Source organism: Pseudonaja textilis, chromosome 3, assembly GCF_049901715.1.
Source record: "Pseudonaja textilis isolate UNSWEBS1 chromosome 3, rPseTex1.2, whole genome shotgun sequence".
Taxonomy (NCBI): Eukaryota; Metazoa; Chordata; class Lepidosauria; order Squamata; family Elapidae; genus Pseudonaja; species Pseudonaja textilis.
Genome location: NC_141992.1, coordinates 13,546,242 through 13,562,017, shown reverse-complemented (window position 1 = coordinate 13,562,017; position 15,776 = coordinate 13,546,242). Strand labels below are relative to the sequence as shown.

At 41.8% G+C, this 15,776-nt stretch overlaps 2 protein-coding genes across 10 annotated transcripts in view; one reads left to right on the top strand and one right to left on the bottom strand.

The window, feature by feature from the left end:
- Window positions 1–2,533: 2,533 nt before the first annotated feature.
- PPP1R3D (protein phosphatase 1 regulatory subunit 3D) lies at window positions 2,534–4,009 on the bottom strand. Its single transcript, XM_026697423.2, has one exon. The coding sequence runs from the start codon at window positions 4,007–4,009 to the stop codon at window positions 3,056–3,058; it is 954 nt and encodes a 317-aa protein (XP_026553208.1). The 3' UTR covers window positions 2,534–3,055.
- Window positions 4,010–9,566: 5,557 nt separating this feature from the next.
- LOC113434531 (cadherin-like protein 26) overlaps window positions 9,567–15,776 on the top strand; it is an 86,784-nt gene continuing 80,574 nt past the window's right edge. For 2 of the 9 annotated variants that reach the window (XM_087928933.1, XM_087928931.1), the window contains exons 1-3: window positions 9,567–10,695; window positions 12,980–13,088; window positions 13,189–13,271. In XM_087928933.1, coding sequence (XP_087785059.1) covers window positions 10,606–10,695; window positions 12,980–13,088; window positions 13,189–13,271 — 282 coding nt within the window. In that variant the 5' untranslated portion in view covers window positions 9,567–10,605. Of the gene's footprint in view, window positions 11,358–12,979; window positions 13,089–13,188; window positions 13,272–15,776 lie in introns of all 9 variants that reach the window. The other 7 variants (XM_087928934.1, XM_026697421.2, XM_087928938.1 and 4 more) reach the window with 7 other exon arrangements.

Sequence of the window (15,776 nt, the reverse complement as noted above, 5' to 3'; positions counted from 1 at the left end):
AAAAGAAATTACCTCTGTAAGGATCAATGGCCATCCTGGCTATTTTCACTCCTCCCCAAAACAATTAATTAATTTTTTTTATAAAAGCATTTCTCAACTGAAATGGATGGACTTCAAATCCCAGAATTCCCCAGCCAGTAATGGAGTTGAAATCCCCCCACCCCATCTTAAAGTTGCCAAGGCTGAGAAAAACTGTTTTATAGCTACTGGCATTTATATTAGGCTATTGAGAGGGGTTCCCTTTAGCTCCATCTAAAAAATGTGTGCGTTCTTTATAATTTTTTGAAATTCCTCTGACCTAAGGAACCAAGTTCAAAAAACCAAATTTGCTGCACCATATTTGTAATGAAATCAACAGACTGGATATTTGTTTGAAACGCCCAGTCTATCTGTTTGATAAACAAGAGATCTAAATACACTTCTTGGCTTGGTCACCCATAAAGAGAATAGATTTTCCATTACCCACTATTCAGGCATTTTCAAAGGAACTCTGCACTCAAAAGAATGGTCCCTTGAGACAAAATCTTGTATAGAAGTGCTCGTTAGCAGATACAGGGCTGACATGAGTTTCTACTCTGGAACTGGGATCCCTTCCAGCTCCTATGAGATACAAAACATGTTGGCCAGAATGTACTGCGATATAGCAGCCCGAAGGTTATTCAAGGCACAGTATCAGTCCAAAATGCAGGAAATCAGAAACCAAAGTACATTAGTCTTCCTTATATCATGAGCAAAGAGGAAAAAAAAACCCCAAGTCATATGCGTGGTGAGGGGAGAGGGTGAAGATAGGAGAATATAATTTGCACGTGCGGGGTGGGGACTTTGCTGGGAAACCTTGTATAAACATATAAACCATAGAGCCTGGATAATTAATTGGGAGCCACTGAGTGGATAATGCCAGAGCCAAAAGTAAATGTAGTCATTTGCTACATTTGGATGGGATCATCTATTTCAGGAGTCTCCAAAGTTTGGCAGCTTTTAAGACTGATGGACTTCAACTCCTAGAATTGCTCAACCAGCCATGCTGGCTAGAGAATTCTGAGGATTGAAATCCCCAAGTCTTAAAGTTGTCAACTTTGGAGACCCCTGATATATTTCCTTAACCCAAGAACCTTCAAACTTGGCAAGGGTAAGACTTGTGGACTTCAACTCTCAGAATTCCTGAACTAACATAACTGGAGGAGGAATTCTGGGAGCTGAAGTCCACAAGTGTTAAAGCTGTCAAGTTTGAAGACCCCAGCCTCAAATATGCTTTCCTTCTGATACTTGTTCTTCTTTCTCAAGTAGTAATCCAACAGGAAAGGCAAGATGGCTCTTATTTGAACCGATCTCTTGCAGGAAGTTTTGAAATTAATCTGGGGGTTTGCAAGAAAATAGTTTGAAGGCCATACATGGAGTAGAGCTGCAATCTCTATCTGCCCAGTCTTAGAGATTGAGCCAAAGTAGGTGGAATTCAGTCTAAGCTTGCTTGCTACAGAACTCCAAAACCATGCCATAAAAATGGCAGGGAAGAGATTAAGAACAGAAAGACTTTGTACCGTATTCCCTCATACTTCACTGCACAAGGTGATTCATCCTGAACTAATGAATATAAACTAGACCTCCAATTTTAGAAGTCTATACTTTTCAGGTCCATTGGCAATCACAAGTTCATCTCTCATTAGTTATTTGCAGACATAATGATTCTTAGCTTAGTATACACAACCCACTCATTGCTAGCTTTACCACATCACAAGGAGCTCTTCCAAAGAATGAATAAATAGACACATTCCTTACAGACTTAATGGTATATGCACACATCTCAATCCAGGGCAGGGACAGCAGTCTCCCAAACATGTGAGCATGCAAAATGGTGACAGAAACAACATGGAACTCAATCCTTAACTGCACCTGTAACTTGTATCCCAGGAGTTGGTAATGCTTGACATCCAAAGTGCCAATATTTCATATGATCTATAGAAATCTAACACATTTCAGTGTTATTCTGATCTGAAGCTAGGTGATTATACTATAATGCCAAAGGCTGGTAAAATATAACCTATATTAATTGTATATGCAAAGAAGCATTCTCATTTCTTCTCAAAGAAAATCGTGGCACTCAAGTTGTCATCAAACAGTTTCATATTTTAAAAAGTGTGATTCAGGATGACCTCTTTGTTAATGTAAAAATGCCTCTGACTCTGTATACATAGATACACCCATTAAGTTTTATTGGCACAAAAAATAAGTGGTTTCTTGATACCAGCTTCTTACATTTGTATTCCACTCTAGCCATGGCTTCCTTAGAAACAAACCAATGTAAGAAAATCTAAGACTGGCTGCAGCCCCTGCATTTGGGCTAAACTGAAGTTTATTAAACTATAGTGGCATGAACTTACTTTGACTCTGACCTGGAAGACTAAAATAAAACAACATAAAAAATAAAATTCCCCAAAAAGCAAACTGCATTTCCTCTTCTAATAACAAAAAGTCCTCTAAAACAGGAATATTAAGGGACTAATGCCAAACGTATAAGAACACTGTCATATAAACTGCAGTGTAAATTTTCATTTTTATTCAAATAGTTACATTTTGCCCCACTCCCTAACCCTGCAGCATTTGACCAGTGCAGAAAAGTGCAACATTTTTTTCCTACTACAAGTTAACAGAAATATGCTCATGTCCCACCAAAGACAGTTTTATAAAAAGTGCAAAAAGTGAAGTGCAAAACTACAGAGCATTGAGTATGGTATGCTTTAAAATACTGCATAATCAGAATATTCTAACATTTGATCAAAGAAATAAAATACATTAGCTTCCTTCTAATAACTGCAACTTTTGACTACGATTCCCTCACATTTCAAGTGAATTTAGTGCAAATAACTGAAAATTAAGGCCCCTTTTATCCTTATCTTCTTCAGAAAAACAACAGCTTCTCAAAATTGCTTTTGTGGAGATCACTTGTTATTCTTTTATTCTTTTATTCTTTATTCTTTTGCCATTTCGGAAGAGTTTCTTTGGTGCCTCAGCGCGAAGAAAAATGGTCAAACGAAGGCGTAATCCTTTTGTTTTGCTTTTAGATGAAATGAATCCAGCTCTCTTCACATTCTCTGGGCATCTTAAGTGGATGGTTCCTACAAGTGAGGCTGTAATTCTTGTCCTGATTGTTATCCCAGTGTTCCTGCCCATTGACTTGGTATAAGATTGCAAACTCAATGACTGAGCTAAGCTGAAGAAGGAAGGGGGGCATAGGAAGGAAGAAGGTGAAAATGTCCACTTGGGTCTCACCATTTTCACCAGCAGCACTGCTTTGCCACTGAGCGTTTATTTCATGCTGGCTCTTCCAGTGATTAAAAGTATAACGCACAGCCACCTGCTTCTCAAAGGATAAATTGAGCACTCTGATTGTGCCATTCAGGCCCAGATCTGAGCTGGACACTCGTTCCAAACACACCTTTTGCTGCTGTAGGCGGCTGAGAAAGTCTTCGCAATCTCCCGGTTGCTGGAAGTCAGGTACCAGGCACTGCATGGTGAATTCTAGGTCCAGCCTGCTGCAACAGAGATCCGAATTAATGGACAGCCGAGAAAGGACATGAAGCGGGATGGATGGGTCTTCCCCGGCTTGGAAGACCTTCACTTCTGCCAGCTCCAGGCCCAAGGCGTCAGCAAACCTGACACGGTTCTTGCGGGTGTTGCAACCCGGAACACGACAGGGAGTCACCCCGCTACGCTTTCTCTCTGGGGAGCTGGGCAAGGACCGGGCCCGACGACGCATGATAGGTCGGAGATGCGGGTCACAACTTGTAACCGTGGTGCTCTGAGGAACTCTACCCTCCTCTTTCTCGGGAAGACAGGAAGTCAATTGGCTGGCGCTGCTGCTGCTATGCAAGGGTTGGCACCTCTTTTTTTCCACAAATTGGGTTTCTTCGCCTTGGACCATCTTCTGGTACAGATCAGAGAAACAGTTGGAACTCCGTTGGGGAGGTCTCAGCACCTTTTGCTCCTGAGGGCGAACCGTTTGAGTGGACATCACTGCTGCCAGGAACCGTCTTTTGCCAAGACGTGAAGGAGAAGGATCAGGTCAGCAAGGAAGGAAAGAAGCACTGAGTGAAAAGCCCAATGATGCTACCCACAGTCCTTGTCCGTCTAGTGTAAGGCTATGGCAAAACCGACTGAAAGAATCTGCCACAGGCTTGGGTCAAACACTGTAAGAACCTGAGCAATGGTGCAGGGCGTTGGGTGTCTCCAGGCTATCACACAAGCTGCAGGGGGACTCAAGGCTGTCCGTGAGAATACTGGACGCCTGGGTGTTGTCCCCTAAACTGGCCACCGACTGCAGGCTGTCCAGCTGGATACTGGAGGTCTCAAGACTGTCCCCGAGGCTAAAGATGGACCGGAAGTTGGCCGGGTAAAGCCGCAGACAGTCCCTGCCGTCCCAAGGATTCAGGCTGTCCTGGGGAAAACTGACCGGGCTTTCTTGCTGCCCAGCAAAAGATTCAAGGCTGTCGCTTTGGATGCTGGAAGACTCCGGAAGGCTGCCCAGGCTGGAAGTTGCCTGGAGGTGGCTGGGCTGGACAGAGAGGGAATCGAGGCTGCTGGGCAAGCTGGAAGGCGTCTGGAGGCCGTCCCTTGGAGCGACGGGAGCTTGGAGGCTGTCAGCCTGAACGCTGCTGATGATAGTGGTGGAAGAAGAGGCGGCCAAGCTGGGGCACGAACTAGAGATGGGGTCTGTAATGGAAGATGCTGGAGCCCACATCCAGCCGAGGTTTCTTCTGCGGCGACCCCTGTTCAGTTCCAGGCGTGCCAGAGCAACAAGCAGCACCGAGAAGGGAGAGGCAGGCAGGCAGGCAGGCAGGCAGGCGGGCAGGCGGGCGAGCAACCGGCGGCTTCCGATCTTTTGCTCACTAGAGCGGATCAGCTGACGTGCAAAAAGGAGTTTGAGGAAGAAAAAAAAAGCTGGTGCAACCGGAGAACTACGTGCAATCCCCTTCTGACGTCACGGGCTGCTGCCAACCCCCTCCCCGCCGTCTCCCCTCTCTGTAGCGTGTAGCCACTTCGTTGCAGTTCCTTGTCCAGCCTTGTGCGTCGTCGCTCCATTAAGCTGTCATACCTGCGCCCCGCCTGCGCACAAGCACGAATGAAGCTCTTCGTCTTTGCCCTCACTACTGGAGGAATCAGAACGAAAGAAAGAGGCGGAGCAATTATGGGTTACCAAAGGTCACCCCCCCCCCAAAAAGAGGAAAAATAAAGGAAGCCGATTGACGAAAGTCAGAGGACTGACGTGTTTTACCAGACTTGGTGCAGTTTGAAGCATACCGACCTAAAAGTTGGCTTTTTAACTCCAAGGAGTTAAATATGCTTGGAAGTGAGCTGCCTTCAGTGCTATGGTGTTTCATACTTTCTCACTTCTCTGGTCTCTTTAATGGATAGACACCCTAAGCTTTTCTGCTAAGGATCTTTTTCCAACCGATTTCTTTAAAAATGCAGCGCCCTGTTTTTAAACGGGGGTTAACACATTCAGATTAACTGCTTCAAGTCTGGCTCCAGTTTGTGTGACTCTTTGCCTTACTAGCTCCCTCCTCTATTAGCATATCAAAATTAGATTTTAAGGTGGGCCTTTGTGGTGGCAGAGAATTTCAAATGCAGAAAGTAAATCATGTAATCTGCCAGGTTTTGCTGTTCATTTATCATTTATTCCCCCCACCCCTTTCAGGAGACAGAAGCAAAAGTATGTTTTACTATTATTACCCCCAATGGCTCAGAATTCCTGTGCATTGCAGAAGATCCTTCAGAAGTCTACTGCATCAATATTCCCCAGCCTAGAGCCCATTGAGTGCTAAAATATAAATCCCTAAATATGGCTATGTGGGTTGAGGATGAAGGAAGCTGTAGTCCAAATCATCTCAAAGACAGCAGGTTGTGGATGGCTGCTTAAAATACGGTTTCTATTTTTATATGGATGAAAGGCCTTGGAGGATTTTTGATTGCCTAAATTGAATGGGAAGTGCCTCCTAGAACGTAGCTGCCAGGCTCCTCCATCCTGGTCAAAAGGAGAGAAGGAAAAGCATTGGAAAAATGGGCATACAGAAAGGTATGTGGGATATGCCACTCTTATCAGCTTGGGGAGAGAAGGAATGCACTGGAAACATCAGAGCTGGGTAGCTAGTGAGAAGCTAGTGAGATGGTAATTTGCTGAGGGGGAGAAGGGACAATTCTGGAGACCTATGACCCTGGCTTTTTCCCTATTCTCTCCTCCTCCCCAAAACCATTTAGCTATAAAAGTCTCATTTAGCTCTTGCGTGCTGATCAGAACAGTGCTGTTGTGTGCCATGTACAGACCTAAATGCTTGAAACATATTTAGGTTCTGATCCAAGCCATTTAAAGGTTGATATTTCATACAGAGAATATTTTTGATTACCTGTTTACCTGTCCAGAGAAGAATACTCTAATGATTATTCTTGCATAGCTAGGACTGGCATTATGCTAAGCCCCAATTGTCTTAATATGGATATGTTAGATATTTACATAGATTATGTGCCACGAAGTCAGTGTTGACTCTTAGTCACCACAAAATTGCATTTCCAATGGCAACCAGCCTCTTAAGATATTTACTATGAATGTTTTAATTAGTTTGATGAATAAACCCACTACCTGATTGGATAAATTTGGACAGCCTTTCAAGATTGTCCTTTTATACCATACAAAATTAAAACAGCATTCCTAAAACTCCTGTAGGGTCTACTGACATCAATCTTGAAAGTGTCTCAAGAGTTTCTCTGTATCCCATCTTATACAAAATAAAATTAAGGCATGGTTATTTTGACCTTCTTTCTCATATGTAGTTCAACTTCTGGACTGTGTAATTGCATCTCCAGGTCCCCTTCTTAAAGGATCCTTCCTCTCTCGGCCAAGATCCACTGCTAATTCCTTTATAATCTGGTTTACAGTTTAGCACAGGGCATGATGAACTCAACCAATTTAAGCAGAAAGAGGCAGCTCGGAAGAGTAAATCTCTGGTTCCGGTGACCAACCCAAATTCGATCTTGCATCATTATCCTGGGGCAGATGCCTTCATTCCAGAAAGAGGTATCTAGAGAGCAACCTAGTGCAAGCCGTTAGGGTAGCAGCCAGTAGTCCCACAAATGGCCTCATCTGCACAACTACATGGCACATGACATCACTTCCCCCCAGCAAGCATCCACAATTACATGATTACAGTGCTGGACTTGAACTTGGAAGATCCAGGTTTACAGATAATCAGAGTTGGAAGGGACCTTGTAGGTCATCTAGTCCAACTCCCTGCCCTATGCCATTTCTGACAAATGGCAGTCCATTCTCTTCTTGAAAGTCTTAAATGATGGCGCTCCCACAACTTCCAAGGGCAAGCTGTTCCATCGGTTGATTGTTCTGTCAGAAAGTTTCTCCTTATTTCCAGGTTAAATCTCTCCTTGTTCAGTTCCATCCATTATTCCTTGTCTGGCCTTCAGGTGCTTTGGAAAATAGCTTGGAAAATAACCTCCACTCTGTGGCAACCCCTCAAATATTGGAAGACTGCTATCATGACCCCCTGGTCCTTCTCTTCACTAGACTAGCCAAGCCCAGTTCTTGTAACAGTTCTTCATATGTTTTAGTCTCCAGTCCCCTAATCATCCTAGTTGCTCTTCTCTGTACTTTTTCTAGAGCCTCAACATCTTTTTTTTATAGTGTGGTGACCAAAACTGGATGCAGTACTCTAGGTGTGGTCTTACTAAGGATTTTACTTACTAAGTAAGTAAAGTTCATCCTTGAAAGCCAAATCTGGCCCTAGGTTCTCCCTCAGTTTACCTTCCCAATAAGCAAGTGAGTTGGAAGATCATTTAAAAGCAGTTTATTGGAGTACCCTAATAAAGTGGGATATCTCTCTCTCTTTTATAATTAACATGACAAAGGAAATGCAAGAGGAAAATTGACTGGACATGGTAAACGTAACCTCCCCTTTGCCTAGGAAATCAGTTACATGTAGTCAAAACATGTTACACATTTGCATATCACACACTGTCATTAAAACGAGGTCCGGCATCAGAAGGGGTGTAATTGTAAGGGGGAAAACTTTATTTTATTTTGTCAAGCAATTATTAGATCACAGGTATAAGTATAAACATAGTTATGAATACATGAAATGGATACATATAAGAGAAATAAAAAGAAACAATAGGACATGCATGCCCCCTACAGGCCTCTTAGGAAAGGGGTGAGGTCAATAGTAGACAGTCTAAGGTTAGAGTTGTTTGGAGTTCTCAAAAGAGCTAAACCAGAACTCAATTTATTTATTTATTTATTGTTTAATAAAGTTTTATTGAGTTTGAACAAAACAAACAAAACATCTTATTTGAGTACAGCATGGTTCTGGGTTATCACATTTCCATACAGACACAATTTCATATGCATATTCATCTTATGTATTCAACTTCATATTTTATTACTCTTTTTCCAACTTCTCAGTATTTCTCCCTTTACTTCTCTTAATTTTCTTTTATGGTTATCTCATTTTCTTTTTTTTTTTTTTAATAAATTTTATTGAATTTACAATTAAAAAAACATAACAACATTGCATATGCAACAGAGAGAGAAAAGAAGAAAGAAAGAAGGGAAAGAGAAAAACGCTCGGTCTTGGACGAAAAAGGAGAAAAAGAAGTATAAAAGAAAGAAAAAAAACGAGACGGAAGAAAAAGAAAATACATTAAAACCAGACAGATATCCTCTTTGACAGTCTGCAAGATCCAATTCTCCTACCTTACTTTAAATATACACATCTTATCACTATTTATGCTTAAATTACCCATTATTCATTGAACAGTTTATCTCTGATATAACCAATTATACCACGCATTCCAATTATTATCAAATGCTGAAGACTCTTTATTTTTAAGAGCTATGGTTAAATTGTCCATTTCTGCACAATCACATATTTTCTGAATGACCATTTGATCTGTAGGTAAATAGGATGATTTCCAGCACTGGGCAAATGCTAATCTGGCCGCAGTTAGAATATGAATTATTATATATTTCGTCTTTTTAGGAAAATGTTTATCAGAGATCCCTAGTAGGAAGAACTCTGGTTTGTATTCGATTTGTTCTTTGGTTATTTCCTCCAGCCATTTTCTAATTTTTTGCCAGTATTTCTGGGCTTCTTTACAGGTCCACCACATATGAAAGTAGGTTCCCTCTATGTTTTTACATTTCCAACATTTTGGACTAGAGTTTGGGTTCATTTTCGCTAACCTCGAAGGGGGTAAGTGCCATCTATATAACATTTTATACATATTTTCTTTGTACGCCGCGGATTTCGTAATCTTAATGATTCTATTCCAGATCTTTTCCCATTCTGTTAATGTAATGCTTCTTCCAATATTCCTACTCCACATTATCATGTTCCCTTTCACTATCTCTTGCTCTAATTCTACCTCCAATAAATATTTATAAAATTTGGAGATATTCTTTTTATTTGATCCTAATAAGATTTTATCTAAGTGTTGTAATTTGCTATAGATTACAAACTCTTTGATATCTTGTTTGTATCTGCTATGGATTTGTATATATAGGTTATCTCATTTTCTTCTTATTCAATTGTATTTCTTTTACCTAAATTTCTATATCTTTTTATTCATTGTACTTATACTTTCGTCTGTCTTGTTTACAATTTCATATGTTCTCTTCCAACATTCTTAAGAAGCAAAATTCCCCCTATGATTGCCAATCGCTTTAAATCTTACTATTATGATATGAAATCTCATTAAACACTGAATTTGTGCATTCTAAAATTATAACATTCAAATTCTAATACCAGACCTCAATTTATACTAGGAAACTTTTTCTTCTCTGGAGCTAGTCTCCCGCTTGTTTATCTAGGAATGTTAAAAGCTAACAAACCTGAACATCATTTTAAACGAGAGAAAATAAATTAAAATACAAAGTAATTATGTTAGTTAACAAATGACAAAACCCATGTCATTTGCGCCGCCTCCCCCCTCCCCCCTCCGTCCAATCCTGGCTGCCAAAGTTCCCTGGATGACAAGTTAGTCGTTCTCAGCCCCAACCAAGGTCGTTGGGGTGGAAAATGGAGCGTTGTTCCCAGGCTGCCTGGTTACGTAATGCTCGCCTCCTTCGGTAAACCATGGTTAAGCGAATGAAGGCTTAGCAGCAGAGATTGCGCGGGCCCATCTCCGACCCGCTGGGGGCGACGCATGTCTCCCCCGCCGCCCACAATGCTTTGCGGGCGACTTGGCTGAGCTTCCCCCCAGGGGACGGTCGCGGGAGGTCGTGAGCGCGTCTTCGGGGCTTCTCGGCCGGGCCGGCTTCGCGGGGAGGGGGAGGCGGCGGCGGCAGATAGCGGTGGACGATGGCGGGCGGCGATCCCCTGAGCCAGCGCTGGCTGAAGCCGCCGCGGAACGGACTTCTGCTCCGATGCCAGCCGTCAGCTGCGATGCAACGCAGCTTCCCGAGCGGAGGAATGAAGCGGAGAACCGGGCCAGGGCTTGCAGCGGCTCTTCTATAAGATGCGGCGAGGGGTCGCCCGCTGATTTGGGGGCTGGCTCGCTTGCAACGACCCGGAGAAAAACTAAAGCGCATTTCCTCCCCCCCATATAATGGGACCGGGCATCGGAGGTTATCCCGTCTCCCTGCACAGAGGGAGCCTGCAAAACCTTGTTCATGAAACCTACGAAGGCAGCGGAATGGTAACGTAAGGATCCCTCGTTTTGGAAGATGCATGCAGGTGGATGGCTTGTGTTTTCCCGAAGTTCGGGGGCGAAATAATGAATTGTCAGTACAATTTCCCCCGTGGCATCCCTTTCTGGGGTTTTCTTTTGATGCTTGCATTCCTGGCTATTTTAAACCGCTGAGTATAGGAAATTTTTTGCTAAGTGATAGATGCCAACCTAGTTGTTTTGAGATATATTCTAAAATAATCTCTATATTCTGCAGAAACCTTGTTAGTACTGGGAGGGGAATAGCTGGTCCATGTTCAGAAGAACGTGTGAAAAAAAAACAAAACCAAGCAACAGGTACCCTGCGTTTATATTATGGAATAAATTGCCAGATGAAGTTTAAGGTCTAAAAGGGGTTTTGCAATGTTGAAGATTGCAAAAACAGAACATCTTATGGGATACCTGCAAAGGCATCAGTGCTTATGCCTCCCAGATAGTAGCAGTGGCTAATATATACAGCAATCTTCTTCAGTCTTGGCAAGTTTAAGATCTGTGGACTTCCACACCCAGAATTCCCCAGCCAGCCTGGAAACCTGTCTTTCTGAATCTGGCTTCCTCCATGTTGCTGGATTGCAATTCCTGGAATTGGAGGCTATGCAGCTTGGAATTCAGGAAATTAAAGTCTCGGAAAGGTGAGAGATTCATCCCTTTGCCCTTGCAAACCCTCACAAGAATATAAGTGAACCTAAAAAGTATTAATCTTCTGGTCTGGCTTGACTTATAAACTTGGGAGATTTGGGGTTTGGTTGTCTTTTTTTGCTTAATATGGCCATGGATTGTCTTCACTTTTCCCAACCTAGTCTACATTTCTGGTATTTCCTAATGGTCTCCCATCCAAGCACAGATCAACCCTGACCTGACTTAGATTTCTAAACAAGCTAAGGTGGCATTTGTTGCAAAACCGTACTTAAAAAACTCCTTCATGTCTTTCCTTGGTATTTTATGAGGAAAGCACTTGGATATATGCAGGGCTGTCTTATGGACCCTGGGCAAAGCAATGTACTCCCTATGACAACTACCCACAGCAATAAAAACATAAATGGACGATTAAATTAAACATATATTTGCATTAATTAAAAATGCAGTAAAATGTAACAAATATGTTGCTGTATTTATAGGATACAAGGTGCATTGAAGGGTTAACATACACAGATTAGTATAGGGTCCCTATGCTCATATATGCTTCATATATCCAGGGCTTAACACAGTCCTGGATATATGAATCCCACTTGCAACAGGTTTCCTGGCAGAAATTATAGACCAGAAGGAGAATTAGGTCTGAAACCAGTTAATCTAGATGATGATGATAAACTTGTATACCACTTGATTATCAGTGACTCTGGGTGACTCACATCAATGAAATAAAATAATTGCAATAAAATCAATAAAACACACACACACACAAATAAATACAGGTAGTTCTTGATGTATAACCGCAAATGAAGCCCAGAATTTTGATTGTAAGTTGTTAAGCAGGTCACCATTTGGCCATGTCTGATTTTACAACCGTTTTATGATGGCTAAGAGAATCAGATGGTCATTCACTGAATCACACGGTTATTAAGTGAATCCAGCTTATCCAATGGTGTGTTTTTTTCTAATAGAATTCTGATAGATGACCTTATTTAATCCAAGGAATCCAGAGTCTACCAATCTTGCAGGATCCAATTTTCCAGGCAGGTAGATGTCAACTAACAAAGCCCTATGCCTTGTACAGTAGTTTCTGAGTTATTGATTCCTTACAGATTACTCAGTCAAAGGTTGGGTTCATTCCATGAGCTGATAATGTCCCATTTACAGGTTTATACTTTTAAAATATAATACAACAGATTGCACAGGAGATTGTTTGGAGACTTGAAAATAGTAACCTTCTTTCCTTTATTCTCTTTTTAATGTCAGATATTTATTTGTTTGAAGGTGGGGGAGAGAGACCTTGATCTAATCATGCATTAGAAAATGGAAGTTTAGAAATTTTGTAAATGTTTTACCACCAGTGTCCTCCTATCAGTGCCCACCCATTTAATTCACATGGATACACATTTTACAGGAAAGAAAGAGAAATGGATTTGCTTCAATGAAAACGCTGTGTATTTTAATAAGCTTTTATGAGAATAATCACCAGAAAAAAAGTGAAGAGATTTCTAAGGCAAAAGAACAATATATGTGTAAATTTGTCCTGTTAAAATAAAGGTGTAATTTTTGTTTCCCCATGTAACATCCATCTTTGACAAAACTCCTTTCTTTAATCAATTAGTTCCAGTGGAGGAAAGAGCCACTCAAGCACAAAAGAACTAAAGAAATCATCGTTTCTAAAACCTTCTTCCAAGAAGCCAGCGAAAAACACATCTGCGATTGCAGAAAAGGTCAGACCACTTATATTTTTATTGAATGCAAATTATCCTTAGACGCTCATGTCTTCCCTACCACTGCAATTACAATTAAATGTTAATTCATTTCTTTTAGGCTCCTGTAGAGGCCACAGACAGACAGATAACAGCTCAATACAAAGAGAAAAAACAAGTTTACGAAGGGCATCAACCAAACAGGTGAAGTTCTTTTGTAAAAAATGATTGCACTTTTGAAATAAAAAGTAGACTTGTTTTTCACGGGGATTGGGGAATGGATAAAGGGAGATAGAATAACCTTAAAAAGGATGGGAGATGAAAATTTAATTGAGGTACTTATCAGTTGAAAATGCAACCTCTGTGATCACTGGTTAACATCCTGTTCAGTTCTGATAGGATGGTGCCAATTTCCTGGCATTAATTTCCTTAAGCATTAATACTGAAAAGACTTTGATTGTCTTGATCACTGATTTACCCTGATATAATGATCACCACAGTTGAAAATAGATGCCACCAGATGAGAGGACTCTTTAAGTCTTCTGGATAAGAGTTCAGAGCACTGGGTGATCTTGAGCGCTGATTCCAGAATGCGGCACTAAGCATCTTAGTACAGGTAATACCAATAGCACTTAGACTTATATACCACTTTATAGTGCTTTACAGCCTTCTCAAAGCAGTTTACAGAGTCGTACAGAGTAATAGAGTCAGCCTATTGCCCCCCCAACAATCTGGGTCCTCAATTTACCCACCTCGGAAGGATGGAAGGCTGAGTCATCTTTGAGCCTGGTGGGATTTGAACTGCCAAATTGCAGTAGGTGTAGCTTGCAGTACTGTACTCTGACCACTGTGCCGCCGAGGCTCCCTAATCCTTGACTTATGACCGCAATTGAGCCTCAGATTTCTGCTGCTAAGTGAGACAGCTGTTAAGTGAACGTTGCCCCATTTTATGACCTTTCTTGCCACAGTTAAGCGAATCGCTGCTGTGGCTAAGTTAGTAACACAATTGTTAAGTGAATCTGGTTTTCCCCATTGACTTTGCTTGTCAGATGGTTGCAAAAGGTGATCACATGACCCCGGGACCCTGCAACCATCATAAATATGAGTCAGTTGTCAGGTGTCTGAATTTTGATCACTTGGGGATGCTACAACAGTTATAAGTGTGAAAAATAGTCGTCACTTTTTTTCAGTGCTGTTGTAACCTTGAATGGTCATTAAACAAAGTGTTGTTAAGTCGAGGAGTACCTGTAAGTCAAGGATGCAGGTTTTTAGGCCCTGCTTTCCAGTGGTGGGATTCAAACTTTTTTACTACTGGTTCTGTGGGTGTGGCTTGGTGGGTGTGGTAGGGGAAGGATACTGCAAAATCCCCATTCCCTCCCCACCCCACTAACCTACTTTCCAGCTCTGTTCTCCTGTGCAGGGCAACCAAAGGAGACCCAGCCAATCAGCTGGGACTCAGGAGGCAGCGAATAGATGGGGGCAGGGCCAGTCAGAGGGGTCATTTGCTGGTTCTCCAAACTACTCAGAATTTCTGCTACCAGTTCTCCAGAACTGGTCAGAAACTGCTGAATACCACCTCCGCTGCTTTCTCACCAAAACACCTTGATTCCCGTTGAAAGAAAAGTCATAAAAGTTTGAGCATGGGTGTCAAACTGGCGGCCCGTGGGCCAGATGTGTTAACGTGCAGGCCACGCCCACCCCAGCTCTGCAAATGGGAAAAATGTCATGAAATGTCACATGACGGCAACGTGATACGGCGAGTTTGACACCCGTGAGTTAGAGAATCATTCCATGAAGTGCAAAATGACTGTATCTGAAAGATCAAAATTGGTGACTCTTCTTTTGGATGAGTCGAACTTTTAAGCACCCTGAACATAATTTGTCCCGGTGGAAACATCTACTACTATGCCTTTAATCCTAGGGAACCATGTGATTTGTGTTATGCATTGTAATGGCAATAACCAGTAATCAATGTCGATATCTGAAAAAGAGTTACACCTATTTTATTTTGTATACTTAGGTTCAGGAATTAGAAGCCACTGGTGAAAAGTTGCCAGTTGATGTTTCTTTTCATCTTTTTTTCCCTTGGGGGAAAAAAAAAAACATTAAAAGTCATTAGATTATAAAATAGGAAATTTGGAACTTTTTTCTAGAATAAGAGTGAACTTTGCAAAGCTGCTCGCCCTTCACGAGGCTTTCTCAAAGTGTTGCAAAGGCCTTGCAAAGTTAACTGCTGCCTTCACTGGGCACATTTGTCATCAGTAGGAGGGAAAAGATGGCGAAAGGTCAGCTGAGGGCATCGGGTGGTGGTAGAGTGCTGGACAACCAAGAGGACAGAGATTAGTGGGGAGAGAGACAGATAGGCAGATGGAGCAGGGCAGGAGAAATAGAATAGAATAACAAAGTTGGAAGGGACTTTGGAGGTCTTCTAGTCCAACCCCCTGCCTAGGCAGGAAACCCTACATCACTTCAGACAAATGGTTATCCAACATCTTTTAAAAAATTTCCAGTGTTGGAGCATATACAACTTCTGGAGGCAAGTTGTTCCACTGATTAATTGTTCTGACTGTCAGGAAATTCCTCCTTAGTTCTAAGTTGTTTCTCTCCTTGATTAGTTTCCACCCATTGCTTCTTGTCCTGCCCTCAGGTGCTTTGGATAATGTTATTCTCTGTTATTCTAACTCTAATCTTGAAGAAAACAACCAAGCT